Source organism: Cavia porcellus, unplaced genomic scaffold (genome assembly GCF_034190915.1).
Source record: "Cavia porcellus strain 051 isolate PalLab524CR breed Dunkin Hartley unplaced genomic scaffold, mCavPor4.1 scaffold_5, whole genome shotgun sequence".
NCBI classification, from domain to species: domain Eukaryota; kingdom Metazoa; phylum Chordata; class Mammalia; order Rodentia; family Caviidae; genus Cavia; species Cavia porcellus.
The window spans coordinates 40,148,903-40,174,340 of NW_026947488.1; the positions used below are offsets into that span (position 1 = coordinate 40,148,903).

The following is a 25,438-nucleotide window of genomic DNA, read 5'->3' on the forward strand; positions in this document are numbered from 1 at the left end:
TTTTTGTCTTCACAAATTTCTTTTGTTTGGCAATTAGAAAAATAATCATGAGTGCCCAGGGGCAAAATTTATTAAAATCTTGCCACCTCACATTTAAATTAACAAGGAGATTCTAAATCTTAAAATAAATATCCTGATAATTAAAATCCCAAAGCTTGTTCCAACAAGAGCAAAGAGGTTAAGACAACAGACTTTCCTAGCATTTGTCATTGTGTAAGTAAGCATTTCCTCAGCAAGGCACTTAGCAATCCTTGTCAGTTAATCACCAGTGAGAATGATGAGCATCATATCATTACTAGAGTTTCTCTGAAAAATCAAAGAAGGTTGGTAAAATTATGCTTTATAAACTCTGCATTTAAGACCTCTGGAGAAGAAACTCTTGATAAGTCGATGTAAAAATACAGATCACTGTTGTTCTCATCCATCTTTAAGAAAAACAGCTAGGGGCTGGGAATATAGCTCAGTAGCATAAGTGCCTGCCTAGTAAGCATGAGATCATGAGCTCAGTCCCCAGGACCAAAAACAAACAAACAGAAAGAAAGCTAGGGCTTAAAGATGAGGATGAGTCTGAATAACTTCACTAAGCATTATCTCAGCCCAGTTAGCAGCTTAGCCTAAACTGAGGACCATTACTGCCTGCATCCTTGTTCTGGGAACACAAAACAATAACGCCTGGAGAGGAAAAAAGAGACAACATAGACTAGTTTAGAATTATCAGCGTCCAACTCACAAACTTTTGTGAAATTCTTCTTTAATCCGTCATTGTTACAGAATTAGTTCAAAAATGTAACCATGAAGAGAACTTGCTGCACATCCTTCTTAGCCATTCCTTCTGTGTATAACTTGTTTCAGGTTTCAATTTCTTCTCACCAAGGTTTGTTGCAAATGCTACTTTGGAGTTTCCTGTTCTAGTGTTCTTCCTTTAACTCTGTAACAGAGATGGCTTTGCCCACCAGGTTTGGAAATGCCAATCCTTAAGATAGTTGGTGGCGTGTGCCAGCCTACTCAAAGACTACATTTCCCAGTACTCTGCATCCTAGTTCTTGGCAGTGATATGGCAATTTAAAAAAAGGAGGATGTCATTTGTAGATGAAAGCCGCTAAAAAGTAAATGGATCCCCTGCCTCATCTCTTTCCCCTTCCACACAGCAGAGGGCACAGAGGCTTTAGGGAATTACAGAACCACACGGTGGAAACAGTCTGAGAAACACAGGATGATTAGGAAAGCATTCTATGCTGTGTAAAAACTTTATCACCAACCAGAAACATCTAGGTCGGAATGCTGAATGAGGGAGAAACAGACTTCTATGGAGTTAGGCTATTGAAATCTGGGGGGTTGTTTCAGATATTAGCATTACCTTACAGATAATTCATCTAACAAAGCACTACCATGTGTTTCTTGACAAAATACAACTCTGGTACTGTTATCCTGTCTACCTATGCAGGCAGGAAGGAAACAAAAATATAAATAGATAGATAGATAGATAGATAGATAGATGACAGATATAGATAAATTGATAGTAATTTATCAATTTATATTATATTGGCTTTATATTCTTATTGGAGACATAAGCCCGGAATTCTTCAAATTCAAAACCTTCTTTGACCTAACCTATCACGATAATAATAATAATATGCTACTTTTCTCCTGTTATACTCTCTCAGCTATGCATCATTTCTTCCCTCCAAAGATCTTAAACTGAGCTTTCTTGACTTTCATTTTGTATCATTTTTATTTTTTTACACAGGGTCTCATTAAGCAGTTTAGACTGGCCTTGAACTACATAGCCCAGGCTGGCCTTGAACTCATAGCAACCCTCCTGCCTCAGCCTCCAAAGGCTGGGATTATGAGTGTATGCCACCACATCTGGCTCATATCATTCCTTTTGTTGGAATGATGATTTCCCATATTTATGATATTTCCCATAAAAGACCAGCAAACTTCTCAAGAAACAGCTCCAATGGCATCACCTCTATGAATCTTTCAATGAACCCCAAGATTTAAAGTATATCTACTTATACCCATACCTTCACACATTATAAAATCAAAGAATACAAATAGACTAAAACCAATCAAAACAAAAGAATGAAAGCATTACAGGGCTTCAAAACAGGATGACAGAAAATCAACAATGGTTACCATAATGCCTCATTTTCATTATTCATCGTTCATTTCCTATTATCTTATGTAATGTTTTCATTCTTTTGTTTTGATTAGTTTTGTTCTGTTTTGTTTTGTTTTAGTCTATTGTATGTGATGGTATGGGCAGCTATTTTGAAGACATCAAGAGACATGGTAACCATTGTTGATTTCCTGTTGTCTTGTTTTGAAGTTCTGTATCGCTTGCATAGTTCTGTTCCGATTTGCTTTATTCTGCTTTATTTTGTTTTCTTTTAAAAAATTCTAAAAAATACCTACTTCTAAACTCCCATTAAACTATGCTCTGCTTTTCATTCCTTCATTTACTAACTTGAACTATGCTTTGTACTGGGGACATGAGCAGAATAAGACAGTCTTCAAAGATTTTATAGTATCCTATGGGAGAAATATGTCCATAGCTATAGTGAAAGACCAAACTGGTACACACACACACACACACACACACACACACACACACACACATACACACGAAAAGAATTAAAAGTAAGAACTATAAACATTTACAAGAGGAAAAAATCATTTCATAGGATAAGGAATTAGGACTCTTAAGTCATTCTCTAAAATATTTTTGTGATATAGAGTATGAGTAAAGAAAGACATAAAGTGAGGGTTTGGAGATGAATTTCAAATATGTATTTAGACCTACTGGATAAAATATATTTTTGACAAGTCCTGCAGAGAAAATGAAACTACACTTCTAATACATTGTAAATAGATGTGTCAAAAGTAAAAATTAATTATGGCACAAAGATTTTATATTTCCCATTTGTCTAGTCTGGCCACCTATGGAATGTTACAGCTAAAGTTTTAGGCACTAAAATGATATTATTGTGCAGAAAGAATAAGCTAAAATGATATAGTTAAAATGGTCATCCACAAATGAGGCAGGGTAGGGCACATACTTAATAGAATCAGTCATAATCTTTCATAAAGAAATGTCTATTAGCTAATAATAAAAAATATATGAAAAATTATATGTATACATACATTTCATATATGTATATATATGGGATTTTTTTAACAGGAAACACTTTAAAACCAAACTGCTCCAAAATAGAAGACATGTTATACAGATTATTATGCAATGGTTCGCATTTTATGCCTATTGTTTAAATGAGCAAGCTACAAGCAGATTCTCTGGATTTGAATCTCAGTTCCACAAAAAGTCAGGAATTTGGGTAGCTGACCTAATTTCTCTATGCCTCAGTATATTCATCTTTAAAATGAAGTTGTTACTATCAGTTGCACTAAAGAATTACCACAATGATTAAAAGATATTGGTGACTTATTTATACATAGTACATAATGAATATTAGTCATTATATCATATAGTTAATAAAAATACTATTCATTAGAAGGACATACTATAACATGACATATTTCTAAAATGTATTGTTAGATTGGCAGAAGATAAAATATTATGTGGAATTTCAAAATTTCTAAATTAAAGGAGATATATATATATATATATATATATATATATCGAGCATATATACATAAAGAATGTGTATAAATGTTATCAGTAGTTTCCTGTATACACATGGGCTTGCGGATAGCCTTTTTTCCTATTGGTTCAGTTCTGTATCTTCAATCTTCTCTAATCAACATATGACACATTCTTAGAAAATAGGGTTGGGGTGTATAGCTTGAGACAGAGCACTTGTCTGCCATGTACAAGACCCTGACTCCAGTCACCAGCATAGAAAAAATGGCAAAATAAAAAGTAAGTCGCTCAAATAATTACCTTTCCATTCACATGTTCACTCCAAGTATAAGACTTTTTTATGACATCCAAGAAATTGGGCTTGTGAAAATCCTGTATCTCACTTTATTGCTGGCAAATCATGCATCTGTGAATTGTAAGAAGCTGTTGTGAACATCTGAACATGAAGCAGAACTGTGGCACTCCTGACATTTCAGGTAGACAGGTTATTTTAGAAGTCTGCAAATTGGTTTACACAACCTCTTAAAACACTGAATTGAAAGCAAAATAAATTTAAATATACCACAGATAAATTATATCTAAGTAGTTTAGCTATCAGTGGACTTTTTTTTTTTTTTTTTGTCTTTTTCCTTTTTATCAGTACCGGGGATCGAACTCACTAATGCCTGCTTGCAAGGCAGGCGCTTATGCCGCTGAGCTAAATCTCCAGCCCCTGGACTTCTTATTTACTGAAATTGGACCTCCTCAAAACAGCATTTCCTATTTACCAAGAAGAAATTTTGTGTTGAATGGATTCGAGTTTTTTACTATATAGGGTCAAAGAACGAGGAATCTCCTCTGAAGCTTAGCTATAGAGTCTTCTCTTTGCGAGCTGCCCTAGCTGGCCAGGAGCATTCAGGAATTTTTTTCTTTGAGAATTTTAAAGAAGTATTTTTCATATCCCATCCCATTTTAATGGTACTTCTTGCTACTTTTTATTATAAACTAGGTGACTGGATGGTGATATTTGTGCTTCAAGAAATAAATTAGTAACTATTAATTTAAGAATGAATGTCTGAGCTATTGACAAAACCTGTTTTTCCCTAAATGACCTTGTTCTAGTCAGTATGCCATCCCCATGTGGTGTTGATGCAGCCATCACAATCTGCAGGGTGCTATCATAGCAACGCCGGCTAAGGAGTTGGAACCAGAGACATAAATTAGAGTTTCTGCAGCATCTATTTTCTGTGTTGCTAGGAAGATTCATTCCAAACAACCTCCCAAATTTTAAATATTTTAAGCAGGAACATTCTTCTTTCTCCAAAGAATCTCAAGGCCTTGAAAAATTTAAGTAGTGACAAGCAGAACACAGCTGAGAGAAGACACCTCCCAAGAAACGGGTTTAGCAAATGCCCTGAAGGATTCACAACTGCTGAAGCTTAGGTGATAGAGCAGAAAAGATAATATATATATATATTTGTATGGAAATTTTTTTTGAAAAGTCTCTCTTCATCTTTCCTTTCTTTGAAAATAATCCATGGGCACTCAAGCGAAACACAATTCTGGGATATGCTCGGGACGCTTCATACTTTGAAAGTAATATTTCTTATCCTTTCCATTACTCTTTGGGCAACAAAGCAAGGATAAAGCAAACAAAATAAGCCATAAGTAGATAAAAATTAAAGAAATAAAATTTATCTGCCACGGTGTAACTTAATGAAGACAGTCCCTGAAAATATAGTAGTACGGCCACTTGAGGAATTAAATTCTAACCTGAGAACCAAAGTAGTTTATTCATTCATTCGGTAGTAGCCACTTACTTCACCCTGGAAATATGAGGGTAAACAGAGAGTTTAATGCCTTGTCCTCAGAAGTCTGGAGGCAGACTAGTGAATAAACAAATTTTTTAACTTCAAGTATTTGGAAGATAATCATAATGATTTTTATTTACCGTCTGTATTTTAGGGGACTTAGTATCTAGTCTCTGCCCCTTTCATGGGAATCACAGATATGAGCTGGTCCGTGATAGGTTTTGAAAATTGTGTTTTCTCTGACTACCATAACATATTCCTTAAAACAACATGCATTTTTTTTTATCTCATAGTTTCTGTATCTCATGGTTAAAATTTCAGATGGCTTGCCTGGGTCCTTTTCACAGGCTAAAATCAAGGGTAAGTTCTTTATTGAAGGCTCTAAGGAAGATTCATTCCAGACTCATTCAGGTTGTTGGGTGAATTCAGGTCCTTTAAGTTGTAGGGTGGTGGTCCCTGCTTCCTTGCAAGCATCAGGATTCTTTCTCTTCATTATACATGGGCCCTTCTCAGCAAGTTGAGTTCCTTGCATGCTTTGAATCTCTTTGACTTCTCTTCCTGCCACATGTCTCTCACTTTAATCTGACTTTAGGCCCATGTTCAAGGCTCTTATGATGATACCAGTTCAAATGGGGAGTCCAGGATAATCTATTTCAAAGTCTGGAACTTTATTATGTTTGCAAAGTACCCTTTGTATATAGCATGACATAGTCCCAGGCTCTCGGGATCAGGGAATGGACACTTTATGGTGAGGTCATTGGGTAAATTATGATATTTCTATCTATGCATTCCTTCAGGATCTGTGCCTAATGAGAGTGGACCATTCTTCTGTTTCTAGGACATTCACTTGGCCAGGAGATTGTATGACATGGCTGCTCAAACGAGTCCAGATGCTCACGTACCTGTGTTCCTTGCCCTCATGAAATTGGAAACTATGCTTCTGATCAGAGAGATCCTGTTTTTTAATGTAAGTTTGTCTCAAATAGGCCCTGAATCTGAAGATTCCAATGAGTCACTGTTAGGAACAAAGTAATGAGATCCACCAGGGAAATATTTCTGTGGACTGATTTTCTTTTGATAAGTGGAATTCAAAGCCTTAGTACAATCACACAGTACAGAAGTACACAGCAATTCTGCTGGTTATATTGAGTATGTGTTGACACTTTGTAGTACAACCAGTGAATTCATTCGGCAGATATTATTTTCAGCACATGCTTTGTACAAAGCCTTAAGCAAAGTAACATGTGCTATATATACTTGTTAAAAACATAGTTCTTGCCATCAAAATCTGAGACGAGTAAGCAGATGGCAGGTGGTATGACAAAGAGCTATACTTTGAAAAAAGTAGAAATAAAATTTTATAAATCTTTTAGGTTATTCTCAAGGTGGTAGCCCTTGTGAGAGCATTAAGTCATAAAAAATGCATCTTCTAAGACTGAGGGAAGCAAGTTTTTTTTTTTTTGTCTTTTTTATTGGTACCAGGGATCAAACTCACGACTGCCTGCTTGAAGGCAGGCGCTTATGCCGCTGAGCTAAATCCCCAGCCCCTAACGGAAGCAAGGTTTTGTCAGGTGCTGGTGGTGTAGGTTTGGGAGGAGATAATAGTTCTAAGTGAAGTCTGAGGCTAACTAAATCTCTCTTGCCAGCAGTTTACAAGATGGAAATGGATGAAATTGGAGAGCACCCTTGGGCCATACTGGGATTTACTTGTGATTGGCCTAATTGTTGCCATATTGATCTTCTTGCTTCAAAGTCGCCATGGATAGGATCTTGATCACCAGAAAAATCTGCTCGTGGTTTCATGCTAAGATAGCCTCACTTAATAAAGAATTTCCTCAGCCAGATCAAGAGCCTGCTGCAGATTTTCCACTTATGCCTGTGATAGAAAGTGGGCAAAGCTACAGATCTGTCCTAGAAAACAATCTCACAGTTTCTGCTTAGTTGAGGGGACCACATAGGAGATGCTGGTGACTGGTCACTCAAACTTTGTTACAAACTTGTCATCATAGTGACCAATTCCTGAGTTAATAAAGGTGGCTTCTCCCAAAGGTTCCCCTTTCAAGATGAACTGGGATTTTTTTAGCTCCTACAGACATTGGAGCTGGGGAGAAAGGGGCATTTAGGGTAGGCAGGACCCCTCAGAAGACCATAAGGACAAAAATTCAAACAGAATTTGCACAAATAAAACTTTTAGGAAAGATCCTGTGACGCATACTTCATCCTTAGTGACCAGCAACATACCACAGCTTGCCATGCCAGGAAATGAAGGAACAGGACTGATCCAGGCTCCTCACCAAGGATGATCTTTGTACTGAAGCTAGGTACTTTAGTTGCTAGGTACTTTAAAAAGCCATTTGGGGTCTTCACAGTACTGTAAACCTTCCCCATCCTTCACCAGCAGCCTACTGCTCTGGGAAATTTCCCTTAGAACCCACAGAGAGAGGTAGAAGATAGCAGCCTCCTAAGACAGAAGGTAAAATGTTTAGATTCTCTGGTTCCCTTGACAGCCAAATCAGAGGTTGGGGATAAAGGGTGGATCGATGGACAAGGTGCATGCAAGAGGGCCATGACCTAACCTTGTGGGCCAGGCTGGATTCCAGCTCTACAAACTTCTAGCTATTTGATTTCTACAAATTCGTTTTGTTGAGCTGAAAACCCAGAAGAACAAGACCTATTTCAGAGAGTTAATGTGAAGATTAAATAATGTCCATTAGGGGAGTAGTTCAGGGCCTGGCACCCAGAATGAATATCACAATTGGTAGCTTTGAATAGCCTTTAAAAATTCATGCTCATCAGTTGGAATGAGAGGATGACTGGGCTGATAATCTGTGTGACTTCTATGCCCTGAAGTTAATTTTCCAACTAAAATGCTGAGTGATCTGGTAGGAAAAGATCATATTTGCCTCCTTAAAAATCCAACTTAAGTACGTAAAGTGTTAATTTTTTAAAATGATGTGGGGAATGGTAAAATATAGCAAGAGAATCTGGAAGACCTTGGAGGAATTTTTAGGCTTTGAAAGCAGGTTTCAAAGCCTAAAAGGTTTTGAAAGGTTTCAGAGGTTTCAGTGATTAAAATGCCCATTTCTGGGCCTTTTATCCAGTGCTTCCTCTGTGGCAGTTTTCATCATGAGAGCAGCTAGAGGTGAGTGACAAAAGTGGGAAGAGCCTCCTACCTGTAACCACTGATGTGTCCTGGTTATGACAAAATACCATCTTGTACTGTTCCCCACATCATTTGGCAAAGAACACATTGACCCACAGCAAATGTACAGACAGTCCCCAAAGAGATTCACTCCTAATAGAAACAAAAAGAAAAGTAACAATATTTAGTGGCTTTTTTGCAGTAGCAGGCAAATCAGACCAGGATAGTGACTTCTGAGCAAGTTAAGGACATAGCCATGAAAAGAAAACAGAGTCTCATATTCCTACAGCAGCTACCGGGCTACTGCAGTCCTGGCTCACTCTCCTCTCCCTCCCCTTCCTCTACAGTGTACAGCCCACTGTGAATGTGAGTTAGGCCAAGTACACTGGTCAGCTTTCCTGACAGAGGGACACAATACCCAACAGCTGCAGGTTTTCTCTTAGCCTTTCGGCTAAGATCAAGAAAAGGGGAGGTTTAATTAGGCTCATAGTTTCAGAGGTTTTAGTTCAGGGTGCAAGGCAGAAGTGTCTTGGTAGAAAGGCATAATGGAGTAAAGTTGTTAATTCCATGGTGGCTAGGAAGCAGAGCACAGGGGATAGCATTAGTGTGAGGTGTCCCTCCCAAGGCAAACCTCTGGTGACCCACTTCCAGCTGGACCCCATCTTCTAATAGCACATTCATCTATGAACATCCATGGATTAATCCATAATGACTACAGCACGCCGTTTCCCCTCCAGGGATCTCTTAATCTGGTCAAGTTGACAACCAAGCTTAACTGTCACACCAAGTAATTTACTCATTTAAAAAAATCTGAACCAAAGAGAAAGAGGAAAGGGAAGGAAAGGGCCTCACTCCAGAGAGCCTCACAAACATTCTAAATGTAAGTTATGTGATTTTTTTTTTAGTTTCCTTTATAAGCTGGCCATAATACAAGGATTGAGCGTGAGTAGTTTATCTGGTAAGGGATCTCAAGATGTATAAGCAGGCAGAAAGCCAGTGCAAGGTCATTACTCCTGGGGATCACTATAGCTCAACCTTGTTGAGGGTCTCTGTAGTGCAGATAGAACTTGTACCTCATAGTTACTCCACCCAAGGGACAAGAAAGCTGGTACACACAACTCTTGGCAATAATTTGATACTCTCATTCTTTGCACTTCCAACCTACACATACCCAGGGGGAACCAGCAAAGAAAGCCCTTGGACAAATAGATGCAGATGCTTTCAGTTAGTAGCTTTGCCTGCCAACAGCTCTGGGAAGGCCTGAGGAGGTAGGGGCAGGGCACCTGTAGTATCTGGGGCCATGATTAAGGAGTGCTTTCCAGATCCTTCGTTTCTCCACCCACCAGTCACTGAGGATTTACTATGTCCCAGGCATTCAGCCAGGAATTTGGGTAATAAAAATAAGCCCAATGCAGTCCCAGTAGCCATAGAGCATCAGGAGAGAAGACCCCATTATTAGGGCATCCACTATGTTCCAGTCATTTTCTAGGGCTGCTCATTTCATCTTCCCAGATACTTTGTGGGTGCAGAATTCTTCCTCCTATTTTCTAGACATGCAGTTCAATGCTCTGGTTACTTCTTCTGGTACTATAACCATTTGCAGGGGAACTTGAAGCAGAAATATAGTATTATGATGCCAGCTAATGAACAGTTTTTACCTCTAGGAAAAAAGAGGACCTAGCAAAGGAAATTGGTTGACAAACAATAAGTAGGATATCAAAGGACCAGATACAGTAAGTCAGTGGCAGTTGGCTTGCTTCAACATAGACCCCCAAGAGTAAGGGGGACGTAGTGTGGAGATGGTGAACTGTGCTGCTTTCTCTCCTTTCTCGGCTCTGCCTAGCTCTGGATTCTGCATGATTGAAGGGAATGGGGTGTGGTGTGAGCATGGTTTAAGGAAAAGGAAAGATTTGACTAAACTAGTACAGAAGTCATCCTGCGAAGATGACCACTGGGTATATTGACTTCTATGGTGCATTTTTGTGGCTTCTGAGAGCTTTCTGTTTTTATCATCTCTCAAAGCATATTGAGCAAAGCATTTGAACATTGGTAGCCTCTTTGGAAGGTGATCTCCACACTCAGATATAAGGGAAAGAAAAGTTGAAAAGTCATTTTTTAAAAAAGATGCATTATTGAGATCAATGCTGTAAGCAAAGGGGCTTCCATTTTAGCAGGGTCTGAAAAATTAACCACACCTCTCAGAACTGTTTGGTTGAAAGGCAGCAAGCTGATCCCTTTTCTGTTACTTGATGGTTGACCCTAGGATGAAATTACTATACCTTCCTTCCTTCAGGCTCCTGAAAAGGAGCTTTGGGCAAGTCTCTGAGACAGAAAAAAAGATCATGCTGTCTTTTAGTGTTAGACACAGCTGTCTAACACTTCCAGGGAGGGTCTCTGGCAGCTATAGGTGAAATCAGAGTTATTTAAGCCTTCACTTCATGTGGGAGGCTTCCTGAGCTTCAATACCCTTGGCATATATTGGTCCATCCAATTAACTCTCTGATGCAGTCTGTAGTTGACTCCATGAGTCAAAAAAAAGTACTTTGAAGAAGTCATTTATAAATTTTGAGATGAAGAGATTATTGTGGTTGTCCAGGTATAATCACAAGTGTCTTTAGAAAACAGAGGCAAAAGGAAACTTGACAAAGACAGAAGAGAAGGTAATGTGACCACAGAAGCAGGGATAGGAGTGATAGAGCCACAATTCAAGGAACATCAGCAACTAGTAGAGATTGGAAAATGCAAGGAATGGATTCTCTTCAAGAGCCTCCATATGAACCTACTGACTCCTCAATATCAGACTTCTGATGACCAGAACTGTGAGTGAATAAATGCCTGCTGTCTTAATCCACAATTTTATGATAATTTTTTACACCAACAATAGAAAACTAACATGTCACCTCTTACCTGGGTATCTCTAGGCAGGCTTTTTCTTAAGTCCATTATCTGGCCATTGAGAAATATATTTTTTGTCCCTGCTGCTGGTAGATGTGTGGCTAGCTCCAAGTGCAGCCCAATTTTTCTTGCTTTAATTCTCATTCCCTCCTTAGACAAGTAACCTCAACCTCTTCCCACTAGTCACACCCCAATCATTATGACCACCACCCACAACAGGGACCTTGGATGAGGTCCTCCACAATGGCTCCCTCCACCCCTGGTCCTTTGGCTGAAGTTGAAAGGAGAATTATATCTTTCTTTACCCTGTAGGAAATGCTACAGAAGTCAGAAACTCTCAAGAAAACTTTGCCTATGCCCTCCCACTTCAACCCCTAAACACCTTACCTTAAATCTTTATTCATCGGCAAATGGGTCAGAACATCTAGGCTCCTGGCTTATAAAATCTCAGACTCTTTTGGCTTTAGCCCAAACCAAGGCTCAAAGACTCCTATTTTATTGTCCAGAAAGCCTTAACAATTTCATTATGAAAGTGTGTGTTCTAGACTAAGCAGCAAGGAGTAGCTCCAACCTTGGGTGTACCAGAACAATGCTGGGGCAAAGGTCCCTTCTCTCCAGCTTCCCAAGTCTTTCTCTTAGGAAAATGAAATGTTGAGTGAGTCTACAATTTCAAAGCCATAAAACTGCAAACAGCATACATATGTGCAACTTCAGAACTAAGAAGAGACTCTTTATTCAAGACAGGTTGGAGAGAAAAGTCTGCATAAAACCAAAGAGTAGATGTTTGTACTCTGCCTAAAAATCTGCATGTAAGTTTGTAATGGGTTCATAAAAATACTGACTGCCAATTCTATATATAGTCTTAAAAATATCTTAGGCATTAGAAAGGAAACTCAAATTTTTAAAAATTAGAAGTAACCAATGAGAGGACAGACAAAAGAGGAGGAAAAGAAGAGAGGGAGCAAAAAAAGGAAAGAAAAAAAAATGAAAAGATGATGGAAAAGGACAATTAAACGGGATTTCACATTAAATTTTGCTCCATATAGGGAGTTTCCCCTACCAATTCTGTCTTTCCTTTATTCCTTAGTTGGCCAGAATGAAATTTTTTTCCCTAGAGTATTTTGCTTGTACAGGTTGAATATAGAAAAACTCTTCATTGCCTCTCAGACATGCTTTTTACAAGAAAAGATACTAACCTGCAGCAAAAATAATCATGTCATTCAAACAACAGTTTGTTATTAACAAGAAAGATCATAAAACTAAAAATAGTGATTCCACTAAAGGTAACAAGGGAAAACACTCACATGCTTACTATGCATTTCTAGAATCACACTATAACAAGCTTTAAATTATCAAAACTCCTGAGTTTCAACAGCATCTCTCAAGGTCTGCTGCTAGGGAAGCCAAAACGAAATGATTTGATACAGCGTTGTCACATTTTCCAGATAAGCACACACTAGTTCAGAGAGCAGATCTGACTAAGGCTACATAGCTATTTAGTAGATTTGGGATTCAAACTCAGGATCAATCTCCAAATCAGTGCTCTGTCTTCAATTCTATTCTCCTCCATGTTTTTCTATCTTATTGTCAAAAATAGTTTTTACTGTCATATCTATTATTTCTCACTTTTTTCCATTAAAAGTATTAAAATGGATGAAAATTAAGTCTCAAACTTCTTTGGAAAAATCTCTATTTTAAGAACTTTTTTTCACAGCATTATAGCAAAAACCTGACCAACATACAAAATACAATAGTATCTCAGTTTATGATCTTAATTCATTCCAGGACTCTAGAAAGGATGGCTGCTCTTGGGCTCATGAGGGGATAGCCACAGTTCATCACCCAATGCAGAGCTCACAAAGCAAAATTTCACCAAACACTACTGTTTGTGAACTGAATTGTTTGTGAACAGAGGTGCTCATGAAATGAGATATTACTATATATGAAGTCATTAATTTTGCTATGTGATTAATTAACAACTGCTATAGCCAGGACTTACAAGGGAAAAAGATTTAATACAGGACACATAATTTATAGGATTATTTTATATTTGCCCAAAGAATCAAATGCAGAAGAAAGAGAGTGGTGCATCCACATACTAGAGATCCAAAAAATCCAGCTGAGGGTCTGGATCCCATGGCAATGTACTGCACAAGACCATCTGATGACCTCCACGAATCCAATTGGATACCAAAAGCCCATGACAGTGTCTCATGAAAGTCTGTATCGAAGATCTATACTGGGAAAGAACAAAGGTCAGTGGTGGAAGCAAGACAGTCTACATTAGCACGATGAAGGATCTGGCCAGCAGGTTAAGGGATCTGCACTGGCATAAGAAGCAATGCTCAAAGTAAGAACCAGAGATCCCCTAAAAAGAACTGCAGCCATCTTCAGCGACATCCAGGACCTGAACTCCTCCACCGCGAGCAGCTGAGTTTTTTTTGTTTTGTTTTGTTTTGTTTTTGTCTTTTTCCTTTTTATCGGTACCAGGGATCGAACTCACGACTGCCTGCTTTCAAGGCAGGCACTTATGCCGCTGAGCTAAACCCCCAGCCCCTAGCAGCTGAGTTTATATCAAGAAAGCCAGCCTAACAAGCTTCTCCAGAAGAATCAGCAGCACACCATCTTCCTCTCCAGTTCTATTTTATGCTGTTGGAAACAATCCTCAGATATGCCATCCACTGTCAGCACCACTCCGATTCAGTTCTGCTGGGCACCACAACACAGAATGAAATATAAAATATTGATTGTAGTCAATACCATTGACTAATACTATAGTCATTGTCCTGTGTCACTGACAATCCACATTATTTTCACTCTATTTTCTTCCCTTCTACTACACTGTGTAAATATGCTTTCCAAAGATAACTCTTTTCCCGATGGATGGTATGTGTTATGGGTACTATCAGCACCCTACCCATGTGCTCAATGGGCAGTTTTGAGACCGCTAATAAGGATTAAATAAAGAATGTCCCCTAAAGTTCTTGTGCGCTTTTTGGAAGGTGACTGATTAGGAGGTAGGGTTTGGTTAGGAGTGAGTCAGTGGAGGAGTAACTTTGTACCTCCTTCCTTGGCTTTTTCTTTTGCTCTGTTTCGCGATCACAATTATGTGAGCAGGTTTGCTCTGCACAGACCCTTCATCAGTGCCATTTTCTGTGTTTGAGCCTGCCACATATGGACTGAAAATTCTGAAATTGTGAGCCAAAAATAAACCTTTTTTTCTTTAAATTGTAGGATTTTATATTTGTCCCAGTGAATAGGGAAGTGACTAAGACAGATTTTAGTACCAGAGAAGCAAAATCATTGATGTGATTATACTTAATCTTGTGGTTAAGAAACCTTTGAAACTGATTTGCAAGAGGAGTTTAGAAAAGTTTGGAGATGCCACCTATAAGCTCAGAAGACCAGAATGCAAAAGACATGCAAACAGTAAAGGCCAGTCTCAAGGAGTTTCAGTTGGAAATAAGGGCTCCACTGGCAACTGAGACCAGGTGTAGAATGGTCTGGTAGAAAATTATTCTCCATTTTCTTGATGCCCTGAGACTATAGGAGACTAGTGGTACCCTAATTAATCTGGTAAAGTAAATTTCAAGGCAGCCCAATGTTGAGATTGTGGTATGAGTACTTCTGGAAGCTTTTAGTCATATCTATCCTGAGAGGTAGGGCAAAAAGTGGAGCTGAATAATTTGAAAATTTTTGCTGGTGTCCAGAAAGGAAGTGCCTGTAATATTGTCACTTGTAAAGTTTTTGCCAAGAAGAGCTTGGTGCTGAAATGATTAGTATTAAAAAGAAGCCAAGTAGTTCGCATCAGGAAAACAGAAAAGATGCCTTAAGGGCATTTCAGAAATATACAAGACCTCACCTATTTCAGGTTCAAAAGTGAGATACTTTGTTTTGAGAAAAAGCCTCATGATGTGCTGCTGAAGAGAACTTCCCAGGGAATTGGTTCCCTGGGATTTGATTCACAGCACTTAGAGGCCCCTAAAGCCATGATCTAATGGGGTTTGCTTACTGCCCAAGCTGGCAGCAGACACCGGCATCATCCTTATTATACTACTTTTATGAACATATAAAATGTACGAGTTGTGCAGTCAGGGAGACTTCCACCCAGATTTCAGGAGACCATGTTGTTTGCCTCTGAATGGACTGAGAGTGAAGCTGTGAGAATGAAAAGCTAAAAGTGCAATCAAGACTCCAGAAGTTAGAGAACCCAGGAACACTGAACATCTGAAGAAAGCTAAAGTCAGTGGGGAAAAAAGGCTCAAGAGAGAAGGCATGTAGGCTACAATAGGCAATGCTGTAATATCAGTGCCAGCTAAACCCTCTGCAGATCATATCTCTCCATCTCTCCAGGTGCTGGCCATGGAACCACAAGATTTAATGTTTTCCCTACTGGTTTTCAGTCTTGCTTTTTTTTTCATTTCTATCTCCTTTTGGATAGGGAATATTTATCCCATGTCATTATATATTAGCAGTGTCTAACTTTCTTTTTTATTTTTATAGGGGCTCACAGATAAGGGTTTGCTTTCAGTATTAGGAGACTTTGGGCTTGGGGTTTCCAGTACTGCTAAAACTTAAGATTTTGGACAACTCTTAGAGACAGACTAAATGCATTTTATATAAACAGATGTATATAACTCTTTTGGGGACCTGGAGCAGAATGCTATGGTTCAGATACTGTATTTTCCCAAAATAAGACTGGGTTTTATACTAATTTTTACTCCAAAAGATGCAATAGAGCTTATTTTCAGGGGATACCTTACTTTATTAACGTGCAACCATCTACATTTATTCTTATACAACAATCTACATTTATTCATGTACAAAAACTACATTTACTCAAATATAGTCATTTTCTTTTGGAATATCACCATAACACTCCAAACCCCAAATCCTAGCCTGAAATTCTTATGATTCCATTTCACATAGAATCATTGGTACCAATCTCTCATGTGGAACAATAGGACTCTCCTTAAGTGAGCACTCTTTGTACATGCAGCCTGCTCACACTATACATGGGCAACACAGCTGTCAGTGATTTTATCCCATGAATTCTGTACCTAAGTCATCACCTCTTGCAGGGTAGGGTTTACAAAGTTTACATTAAATCAAGTGTTAACTGAAAACTTATGAAACAACAGTGGCAACAAAAATGATGACAGTTAAGAATGATGGTCCACACAAAAGCAGCAAAAAATTACACAGCACCAAAGTTTAGAAAACATTTAATTTCCCACAAGTGCATTAAGTACATCCACTACACACAAAACATTTCGAATTCTGAAGACTCATATTAAACACAACCACATTCATTGATTATCAAGTGCACACATCACTCATGTGTTGTGTCTGTACTCTGGTTATTTGGCATAAGTCCTGAGTTCATCTGTTTACGTAGGTATTCACCCCTCATCCAAACATATCCACTTGTTTAATTTCAAATACTTTATACTATTGTTTATTTTAGGTATTAATATATTTAGTTATAAATTATGATTTTATAATTTAATACTTACATCATTTTGCAACTCACTAAATGCATCCCTCTGGCCGACAATCTTAACTGGGGCTTAGCCTATAATGTGAGCACCATGAAAACTCACACAAGGGATTATTTTCTGGTGAGGTATTACTTTCAGGGAAAGATAGCAGGGAATGTCCCATACAAGCCTTGTGCACTCATAGGCAAGGCTTTTGGAAGGTGACTGAGTCAGAGTGGCCACAAAGCTGTCTCTCTATTAGAAGGCAGGCTCCAGTCAGAGGAAGTAGGTCACAAGTCCTTCCACCATGCCATTTTCAGTGCTTGACCCTGCTAAACATGGACTGAAACTTCTGAAACCATAAACCACAATAAAATTTGACTCCTTTTTAAATTGTGAGTATCAGGTTTTTATTCCAGCAAGAAATGAAGTGACTAAGATACCTGGTATCTTTCTGTCACATTTAGCTTCTTAGCTTAGCACCTGCACCCTTCCATGTGAGGGGGCTTTCTGGTTGTAGGAGTACTGCTCACCACAAGAAATGCAGAACAGAAATCTGCCAGGAACAACTATCCACTAAGGAGGGACATGGGTTCCCAAATGTCCTTGTACCTCAGTACAGGCTGATTCACACTACATTCCATAGAGCTGCCCAGAAGGTGCCTGGCAGGACTGAGCCCAGCTGTCCACTGTACTATCTGCTCATTAAAACACTGTATTGCTTTCTTTCATTCTACTTCCTCACTCCTTCACCTTCCCATTTCATCACCAAGTAAACTAGCTTGTACTCAAATCTTTGTTTCAGGATATAGTTCTAAAGGCGCTCAAACCAAGAGCATGTTTAAGAGAAGATCATGTTAAACATATCAGAGGACCACAGATAATCAAGTTGCAAATAAAAGCAGTGTCTATTTACATACCCACTGCATCATACATTCTGGGATCAGGGGCCAGTTTCTGATTTGACATCCGTGTGTTGTCGGCACCCAAAGCTGTGTCCATGCATAAGTGGTCTCAAATACTTTTTAAATGTGCAAGTGAATGAATAAATCAGTAAAAAAAAAAGACCAAGACTCATAGCTTTCTAATATTAAAATGACAAGATATCTAAATAATGCCCAAAATTTAAAAAGAAGGAAAACTCATTTTCTTTACTCTCACAGATCACACAGCAACTAATTCTCTTAACTCTCTGGATGTTAACTAGGTGCTCTACAACCCAATTCAATTCTAGCACTATTTACCAAAGGCTTAGTTTACGAGACTGCACCCTCCTTCTGGTACCAGACATAAATACTAGATCCTCAAATTACCTACCCTTCTGTTCATCTTGGCTTCAAATCAGAGATTCTTATCCACCCATCCCCCAACCAGCACACACACTATAATGGCTCACAAAACTCAGGTAAACATTTATATTTACCAATTATTAAAGGATGTAATTAAAGAAACAGCCAGAAGCAGGGGTACATACGGCAAAGGATGCAAGGGTCCTAAATGCAGAAGCTTCTCTTCCAATAAAGCTGGGGGGTGTCATCCTCCCAGCATGTAGACGTGTTTAGCAGTCCAAAAAAAAAATCTTTGAACCCTATCTCTTAGGGTATTTTTTGTGGTTGTGTGTGTGTTTGTTGTTTCATGGTTCAGGGGGTTGAATCCAGAGCCTCAGCCAGATATCCTTTTATTTTTATTTAACTTTAAGGTCATGCTAATTTGCACAGGCTGGTCTCTCACTTGTGATCTTCCTGCCCCAGCCTCTCAGTTTAACTTACAGGTCAAACTTCTTTAAGAGGTTCTTTATGGAAGATACATCAGGTATGATTGACTATTAACTCAATCCCTGGCCCCTTTACTCTTTCTGGAAGATGTAGAGGGAGTTAACTAAAATTTCTCATGATTTGGCCTTTCTAGTGGTCAGCTCCCCACCCTACAGCTATCTGAAAACCCATTACAAGACACTTTATTAAAAAAAAAAAAAAAGACATTCCTATTTGAAGATTTAGAAGCCCCATATCAGGAGCAAGTTCAGAGGTCAAAGACCAAATATTAGAACAAAAGATGCTTGTAGCATTCTTATCACTTAGGAAATTACACAGGTTTTAGGAGGTATCTGTCAGGAACTGGGCACAAATAACAAACAGGTACATATGGCACATGAAGTAGTAATTTAAATAATCACCTGTAAGTTTTGAATTAAAAAATGCATATCTTGTGTTTAAGTAGGAAAATGCCAAGATAGAGAGATGTTAGTGTAGAATAAACTTGCATGGATGTGGTTTGTTCTTCAAAGGCTCATATGTTAAAGCCTTGGTCCCCAGTATGGTAGTAACAAGAGAAGGTGGGCACTCTTAAGAGACTGGTCTGGTGGAAGGAATCAGAGCCTGGGGGCATCATCCTGGATTACTTTCTGGCTTATCTTCCCATACATTTGCTCTCCCACATACTCCCACCCACGTGATGCCATTTGCCATGAAGCTCTCATTGCAGCTAAACAGAAGCTGGTGCCATGTTCTCAGAAGTACAAACTAAATAATTCTTTATGCTTTACAAATTACCCAAATTACCCTCAAGAATTTATTATAGTTATTCTAGGAAACAGACTAACAACATTTTGAATAAAAATACCAACAGAATACATTTTAGACTATGCCAGTGGATTCCAAAATGTTTAAGGCAAATTAAACACAAATAGGATAATTTGGCAAAGGAGAGTAATACATAAATACTTAGGAAATACATAAGCCAATAAAATAGAAAGCAATAATAAGTCATTTAAATAAATCTTAATAGAACAAAGCCTCCAGAAATGATTGAACTATTTAAAAATAAAACTAACTTTTTGTACTGTAGAATGGAGTATCCTCCCAGGGGGTGGATCAAATTCTTACATCACAAGTTATATTAAAATAAATCCTAGAAAGGCAAAGATTTCAATATAAGAAATCAAATTTATTTAATAAATAAACACTTTAAAGACACATAAAGTCAGAGGTTAGAAGATACTCCATGCAAATACTAACCAGAAGAGTAAAAGCAGGCCTGTTGTGCAGCTCAGTGGTAAAGTACTTACCTAGCAAGCACAAGGCTCAGGGTTCAATTCCTTGCACTTTAAAATAAACCAAAAAGTAAAGTGGCTATGCTAATATCAGATAAAATAAGCTTAAAAGCAAAAATTATTATTAGAGAAAAAGAAAAGCATTTTATAACAAAAACGGGCCATTCATCAGAAAGGCTGGACAATTATAGATACATATGCACATAACAAAGGAATACAAAAATGCAAGTAGCAAAACTGGCAGCACTGAAGGAAGAAACAGAAATAGAAAATCTATCAATAATAATTGTTCAACATCTCATTTTCAATAGTAGGTAGAATAACTACTCAAAAGATCAGTAGGAAATAGAAGACTTGAATAACAGCACAAACTAACTAGACCAACGTATCTATAAAACATTCCGTTCAACAACAGAATGCACTGTATAGAAAATACTTTGGTGGTTTCTCAACATATTAAACATAAAGTTACCATTGGACTCAGTAAGTCTACTGTTAGTATACTCCCACAAAAATTAGAAACATGTTTAAACAAAAACTCATATACAAATGTTGATAGGAAAATTATCCATGACAGTCAAAAAATAAAAACTTAAATGTCCAAAGATAGAGACAAAAGTGATATCTCCATATAATGAAATATTATTCATCAGTTAAACAAGGAAAATATTGATACACATGACAATACCAACAAACCTTAAAATCATCGTGTACATGAAAGAAGCCAGTCACAATTGGCTACATATTATAATATGAAATAGTATAATTTATAAGGAAATAATTGAACATATATAAACTTTCAGTCACTGTGACAAAATACACAAGAAAACCAACTTAAAAGAAAGTTTTATTTTGGTGCAGGTTCAAAAGTTTCAGTCTTTGGGCAGTTCTTGTGGCTTTTGGGCCCACGGAGTGGCAAAACATCATGTTGGGAAGAGTGTGGAAGAGGCAAAGCTGTTTACCAGGTGACCAGGAAGTAGAGAGAGACCAGAAGGGGCCAGGAACATCCTCTTCCAGGGCATGGCCCCAGTGACCTCACTTCCTTTTATTAGGCCCTGCTTCCTAAAGATTCTTCTATCTTCCAACAACATTGTAAGTGGAGACCACCACTTCAACACATGAACCTCTGATGGTCATTTAAAGCACAAACCATCATAACCATCTCTAGGAGCCAGGGCAATGGCAATGAGTAACATAGACCTAACTTCCTAACCTCCTGGAGCTCTCTTACCCAACTAGTAGGACATAGTTCTTCTACAGTGTACTTTGGCACTTATTATCAAAATCCCTAAATACAAGTAGTACTTTCACTCTTTGTAGTTTATTCTATTCATTACATAGTATCTATAAAGGAAAAAGAAGGTTGAAAAAGACAAAATCCTACCCACAGAAAACTTTAGATTATTATGGTACTTTCACATAGTATGTTGCTGTTAAAAATCATGTTTTTATCACTCTCAGCCTTTTGGCTAGACCAAGTATAAAATCACATTTTGGAGCTAGAGGTGTAGCTTTGTGGTACAGTGGCTGACAAGCACGTGAGAGGCCCTGGGGTTTGCTTCCCAATACTGTAATATAATTAGAATTTTTTAAAAGAACAGGAAAATGCCCACAATAAAATACTATGTGAATAAAGCAGGATACCAGATAGTGTGTAATATAAATTGGTTTTATTATTTAGGTAGCTGTTACTAAAATACTGGAGAGATATATAATGAAACTTAATAGAAATGTATAAGATTATAGTGTTAAATTTGTTTTCCAAAACTTGCACAATAAACACGTACGTGTGTGTGTGTGTGTGTGTGTGTGTGTGTGTGTGTGTGTGTGGTGTTTGGGATCGAATGCAAGGATGCACACATGCTTGGCAAGAGATTTACCAACTGACCCACACTCTGCTCCATTATATACAACTTTCATAGTAACAGTGCTGGATGAGAGAAGAACGCTTAGGAAACATGCTTTTTTAAAAGTCCTAGCTCTCTTCCAAGGGCCATTTCTAACAGGACGGAAGACCACTTCCGTTGCACTGTCTTCCTATTATCCACATTTTCCTTGGATGGTTGGATCCTGTGCGCCCTAGTCTCCCCCAACCTGCACGTTAAACAGTTAATAATGAGGTCCTACTGACTTTTTCCCGTGAAATCCATAGTCACTGTCCTCATCCCTGTCCACGCTGCCTCTGCCTCTCATTTGATCTCTTGCTATCATAAAGGTTACATTTCCTCAATCCTAGAAGTTTGGGAGTGTTTTTTTGTTTCAGACAGGGTCTCACTATGTAGACCCAATGGCTTTGAACTTTTGCTTTTCCTGATTCAGCCTTCTAAGTGCTGGGATTACAGGCTAATGCTACCATAATTATTACTATCTCCTCCACTCTTTTCTATTCCACACTGCATGCAGAATGATCTTTCTTCAAAAAGAAACTGTATGCTATTACTTTAATTAAAGCTCTTCAGCTCTCTCACCATTAGAGAAATGCAAATTAAAATTCTGAGGCTCCATCTCCCTCCAGAAAGAATGGTTAGCATCAAGAAATCAAATAACAAATACCAGCAAGGCCATGTGGGACAAGAAATCCTTCTGCATTGTTGGTGGGAATGTAAACTAGTACAACCATCTTGGAATTTAGTGCTGAGATTCTTCAAAATAAATAAATAAAATAAAACTAGAAATTCCAGTTTACTCAACTCTTCTCCTTCCAGGTATCTTCCCCAAACAGTTAAGACATTGCATTACAGTGATCCATGCATATTCAATTTTATAGCACCACAATTATGCAGGGGATTTATTAGACTGTCTTATAGGATCAGAGGCTGGATAGTTTACAATGGCTGCACACTAGCAAGCCAGAAGACCCAGCAGGTCCTCAATCCAAGAAGTTAGAAGCCTCTAAATGGACATAGTGGCACATTCCTCTAATCCCAACACTCAGGAAGCTGAGGCAACAGGATCCTTGCAGAGTTCAAGACAAGCCTGGGTTACAAAGTGAGTTCAAGGCAAGCCCGAATCGCATAGTTAAAACTTGTCTCAAGGAAAAATAAAATAAGAAGTTGGAGGCCTCACAATGGTAGGAATCAGGGATGTAGCCCCAGACTGAGGCTGAAGACTTGGAAGGCTCCTAAAGAGCAGTTCATGCAAGTTCATCATGAAAAGGCTGAGGAAGCTGGAGTCCAGTGTCCACAGACAATGGCGGCTAACTTCCTCCTTCTTTGCCTTTTCCATTCCATCCAGGCTGCAAGCCGACTGCATGATGTCACCCATGATGACAGCAGAGTTCACTCCAAAGTTCTGTGGCACACATGCTAATCTATTCTGTAACCATTACCACAGACACACCCAGAAGTGTACCTCTCAATCCAGTCAAATTTACAAGATTAGCAGTCATAACCCATAAAGCTGTGTGAGCCCTCAATCCCAGTCCCTAATAGGTCTCCACTACTGTGCTGCAAATAGAACTCTTTATTTTCAGAGAGAGGTCTAAAACAGTAATTCTCAAAATATATGGTAAGAGATCACCCAGAGCTGTTCTTGAAAAAGGATTTTGGTTTCACCACAAGAATTCCAATTACTGCCGGGCATGATGGTGCATGCCCATAATTCCAGCACTCCAGAAGAGGCTGAGGCAAGAGGTTCCCTTCGAGATCGAGGCCACCCTGGGCTACAAAGTGAGTTCAAGCCCAGCCTAACTACAAAGTGAGACGTTCTCAAAAGGAGAAAAAAAATTCCAATTATCTGCAGACCCTATAATCAAACTGTAACTGTAATTAGTGGGTCATATTTTTCTAAGCTACCCACAAATTTCAATGCCAACCCCTTTCAAAAAGAAATTAACACCCTGGGCAATAATTTAAAAGGGTTATAGATTTTTCCATTCTTTGCTGCTTCTCTCTCCACCTCCCCTCCAAATCTTTTAAAATTCTGGCTCTTAGGACTTGCTAGAAATGAGTTCATCCCCCAGCTACCCATCTCTGAGTGGTTTCCTTGACAACATGAAGATTTTGAAATTACCATTTGTACGTATCTTTAGGCAAGGAACAGTCTTCTCCAGATGGCTAGGGCTAGAGGATGGTGGATTTATCCTTCCAAGATTCATTCATTCATATTATTCACCATATTTATTCACCTCATTTATTCACCATATTTCCTAGGAACCACTCAGAGCAAGCTACATTTTAATGCATATAATTGCCTTTTATTAAATAAACGATACATGTAAGCATCTAGGATAGTGCACTGTCAGTGCTTAGACTAGCTATGACTATTTTATGTCAATCATTATAAAATACATCTTTTCCCAAATTTGAACATCTCCAAAATCTGGTTACAACTCAAAATCAAAGGCACACAGATTTAAGAAATACTGCTGTTTATTGTTGTGCCACTCCACCTGATGAAGGTTGACTGGCCAGCCCTCCATCTTCATAGCACAAGGCACAGTGCCTGGGGTAAAGCGGTGCTCGGGACTGGGAAGAATGAATGAAAAAAAAAGGGGTAAGCTTTCCCTGAAACTATTCCCTGCACTGCATACAGACCACAAGTATTCACTCTCCTTTATTCTCCTTAGGCACCTGGTCACTCTAACTTTGAATATGGTATTACCTTACGTCTCTGAGACAAGCACAGGGTTCCTGCCTGTCTTATCTAGGGTTCCCCATGTGTTTATCCTGCATAGTCGTCAGTTAGTGGACCTCCACTGTTATGGATTAAGAACTGGTGGTCAACTTTACGCCAGCTTGATTACATCAGCATGGCATTGAGCAAAGATATTCCACCTGAGGAAAGTTGCCGGGACAAATAGGTGGAGAAGGGAGGTGTTGAGGCATTAAGGTCTTAAGGCGTTGTTACATGGAGGCATTGTGGGTTCTCCTATGTGTTGCTGTTCGAGCTGTTGGTTCTCCTGGTGAAGCTCTGGTCCTCACATTGAACATTGCTTCCTGGCTCCGGAGGGTAAGACGTGTGCTGCTTGGTCTCCAGGATGAACTCATCACATTGGCTTCCTGGCATGTACCCAACTGTGCTTGTTGGAGGAGCTCGGGGTCTCCATGTCGCTGAGGATGGCTGTGGTGCTTTTCAGAACAGCCCTGATCTTTGTTATGTGACTTCTCAGCTCCAGCGTAGAATCCTCATCCCAAGAGCACAGCTCCTTCACCTAGCTGGCATAGATTTGCTGGCTCCACTGCTGATCTTTGGGCCTTCCCGTCATGGATCCGTAAAAGACTGGCTGAGTCCTTGTTTTTGGGTTCTGGACCTCCAGTTGGACTTGAGGAGTCATTGTCATGAGCCAGAGCTTCATCTGGACTCATGTGGGACATTGCTGTGGGATTTAGGCTCTTGACTTATTGTAGAGGCATTTCGTCTTTACCTCGAAATTGTTTTCACTCTGGGAGATGGAAGCAAGAGTTTGATTGTTTGATTACAACTTCAAAACCAGCCTGGGCAACTTAGAGTTGTGGATAGATTTCCTGCATTTTC

At 38.8% G+C, this 25,438-nt stretch overlaps 1 protein-coding gene across 1 annotated transcript in view; it reads left to right on the top strand.

Moving 5' to 3' along the window:
- The window catches only part of LOC100728453 (SEL1L2 adaptor subunit of SYVN1 ubiquitin ligase), a 46,199-nt gene extending 38,961 nt beyond the window's left edge, over positions 1 to 7,238 (top strand). Inside the window, exons 15-16 of the mRNA XM_003476386.3 lie at positions 6,233 to 6,361; positions 7,041 to 7,238. Of these exons, the coding sequence (XP_003476434.3) occupies positions 6,233 to 6,361; positions 7,041 to 7,160 (249 nt within the window). The 3' untranslated portion in view covers positions 7,161 to 7,238. The remainder of the gene's footprint in view (positions 1 to 6,232; positions 6,362 to 7,040) is intronic.
- Positions 7,239 to 25,438: the final 18,200 nt, after the last annotated feature.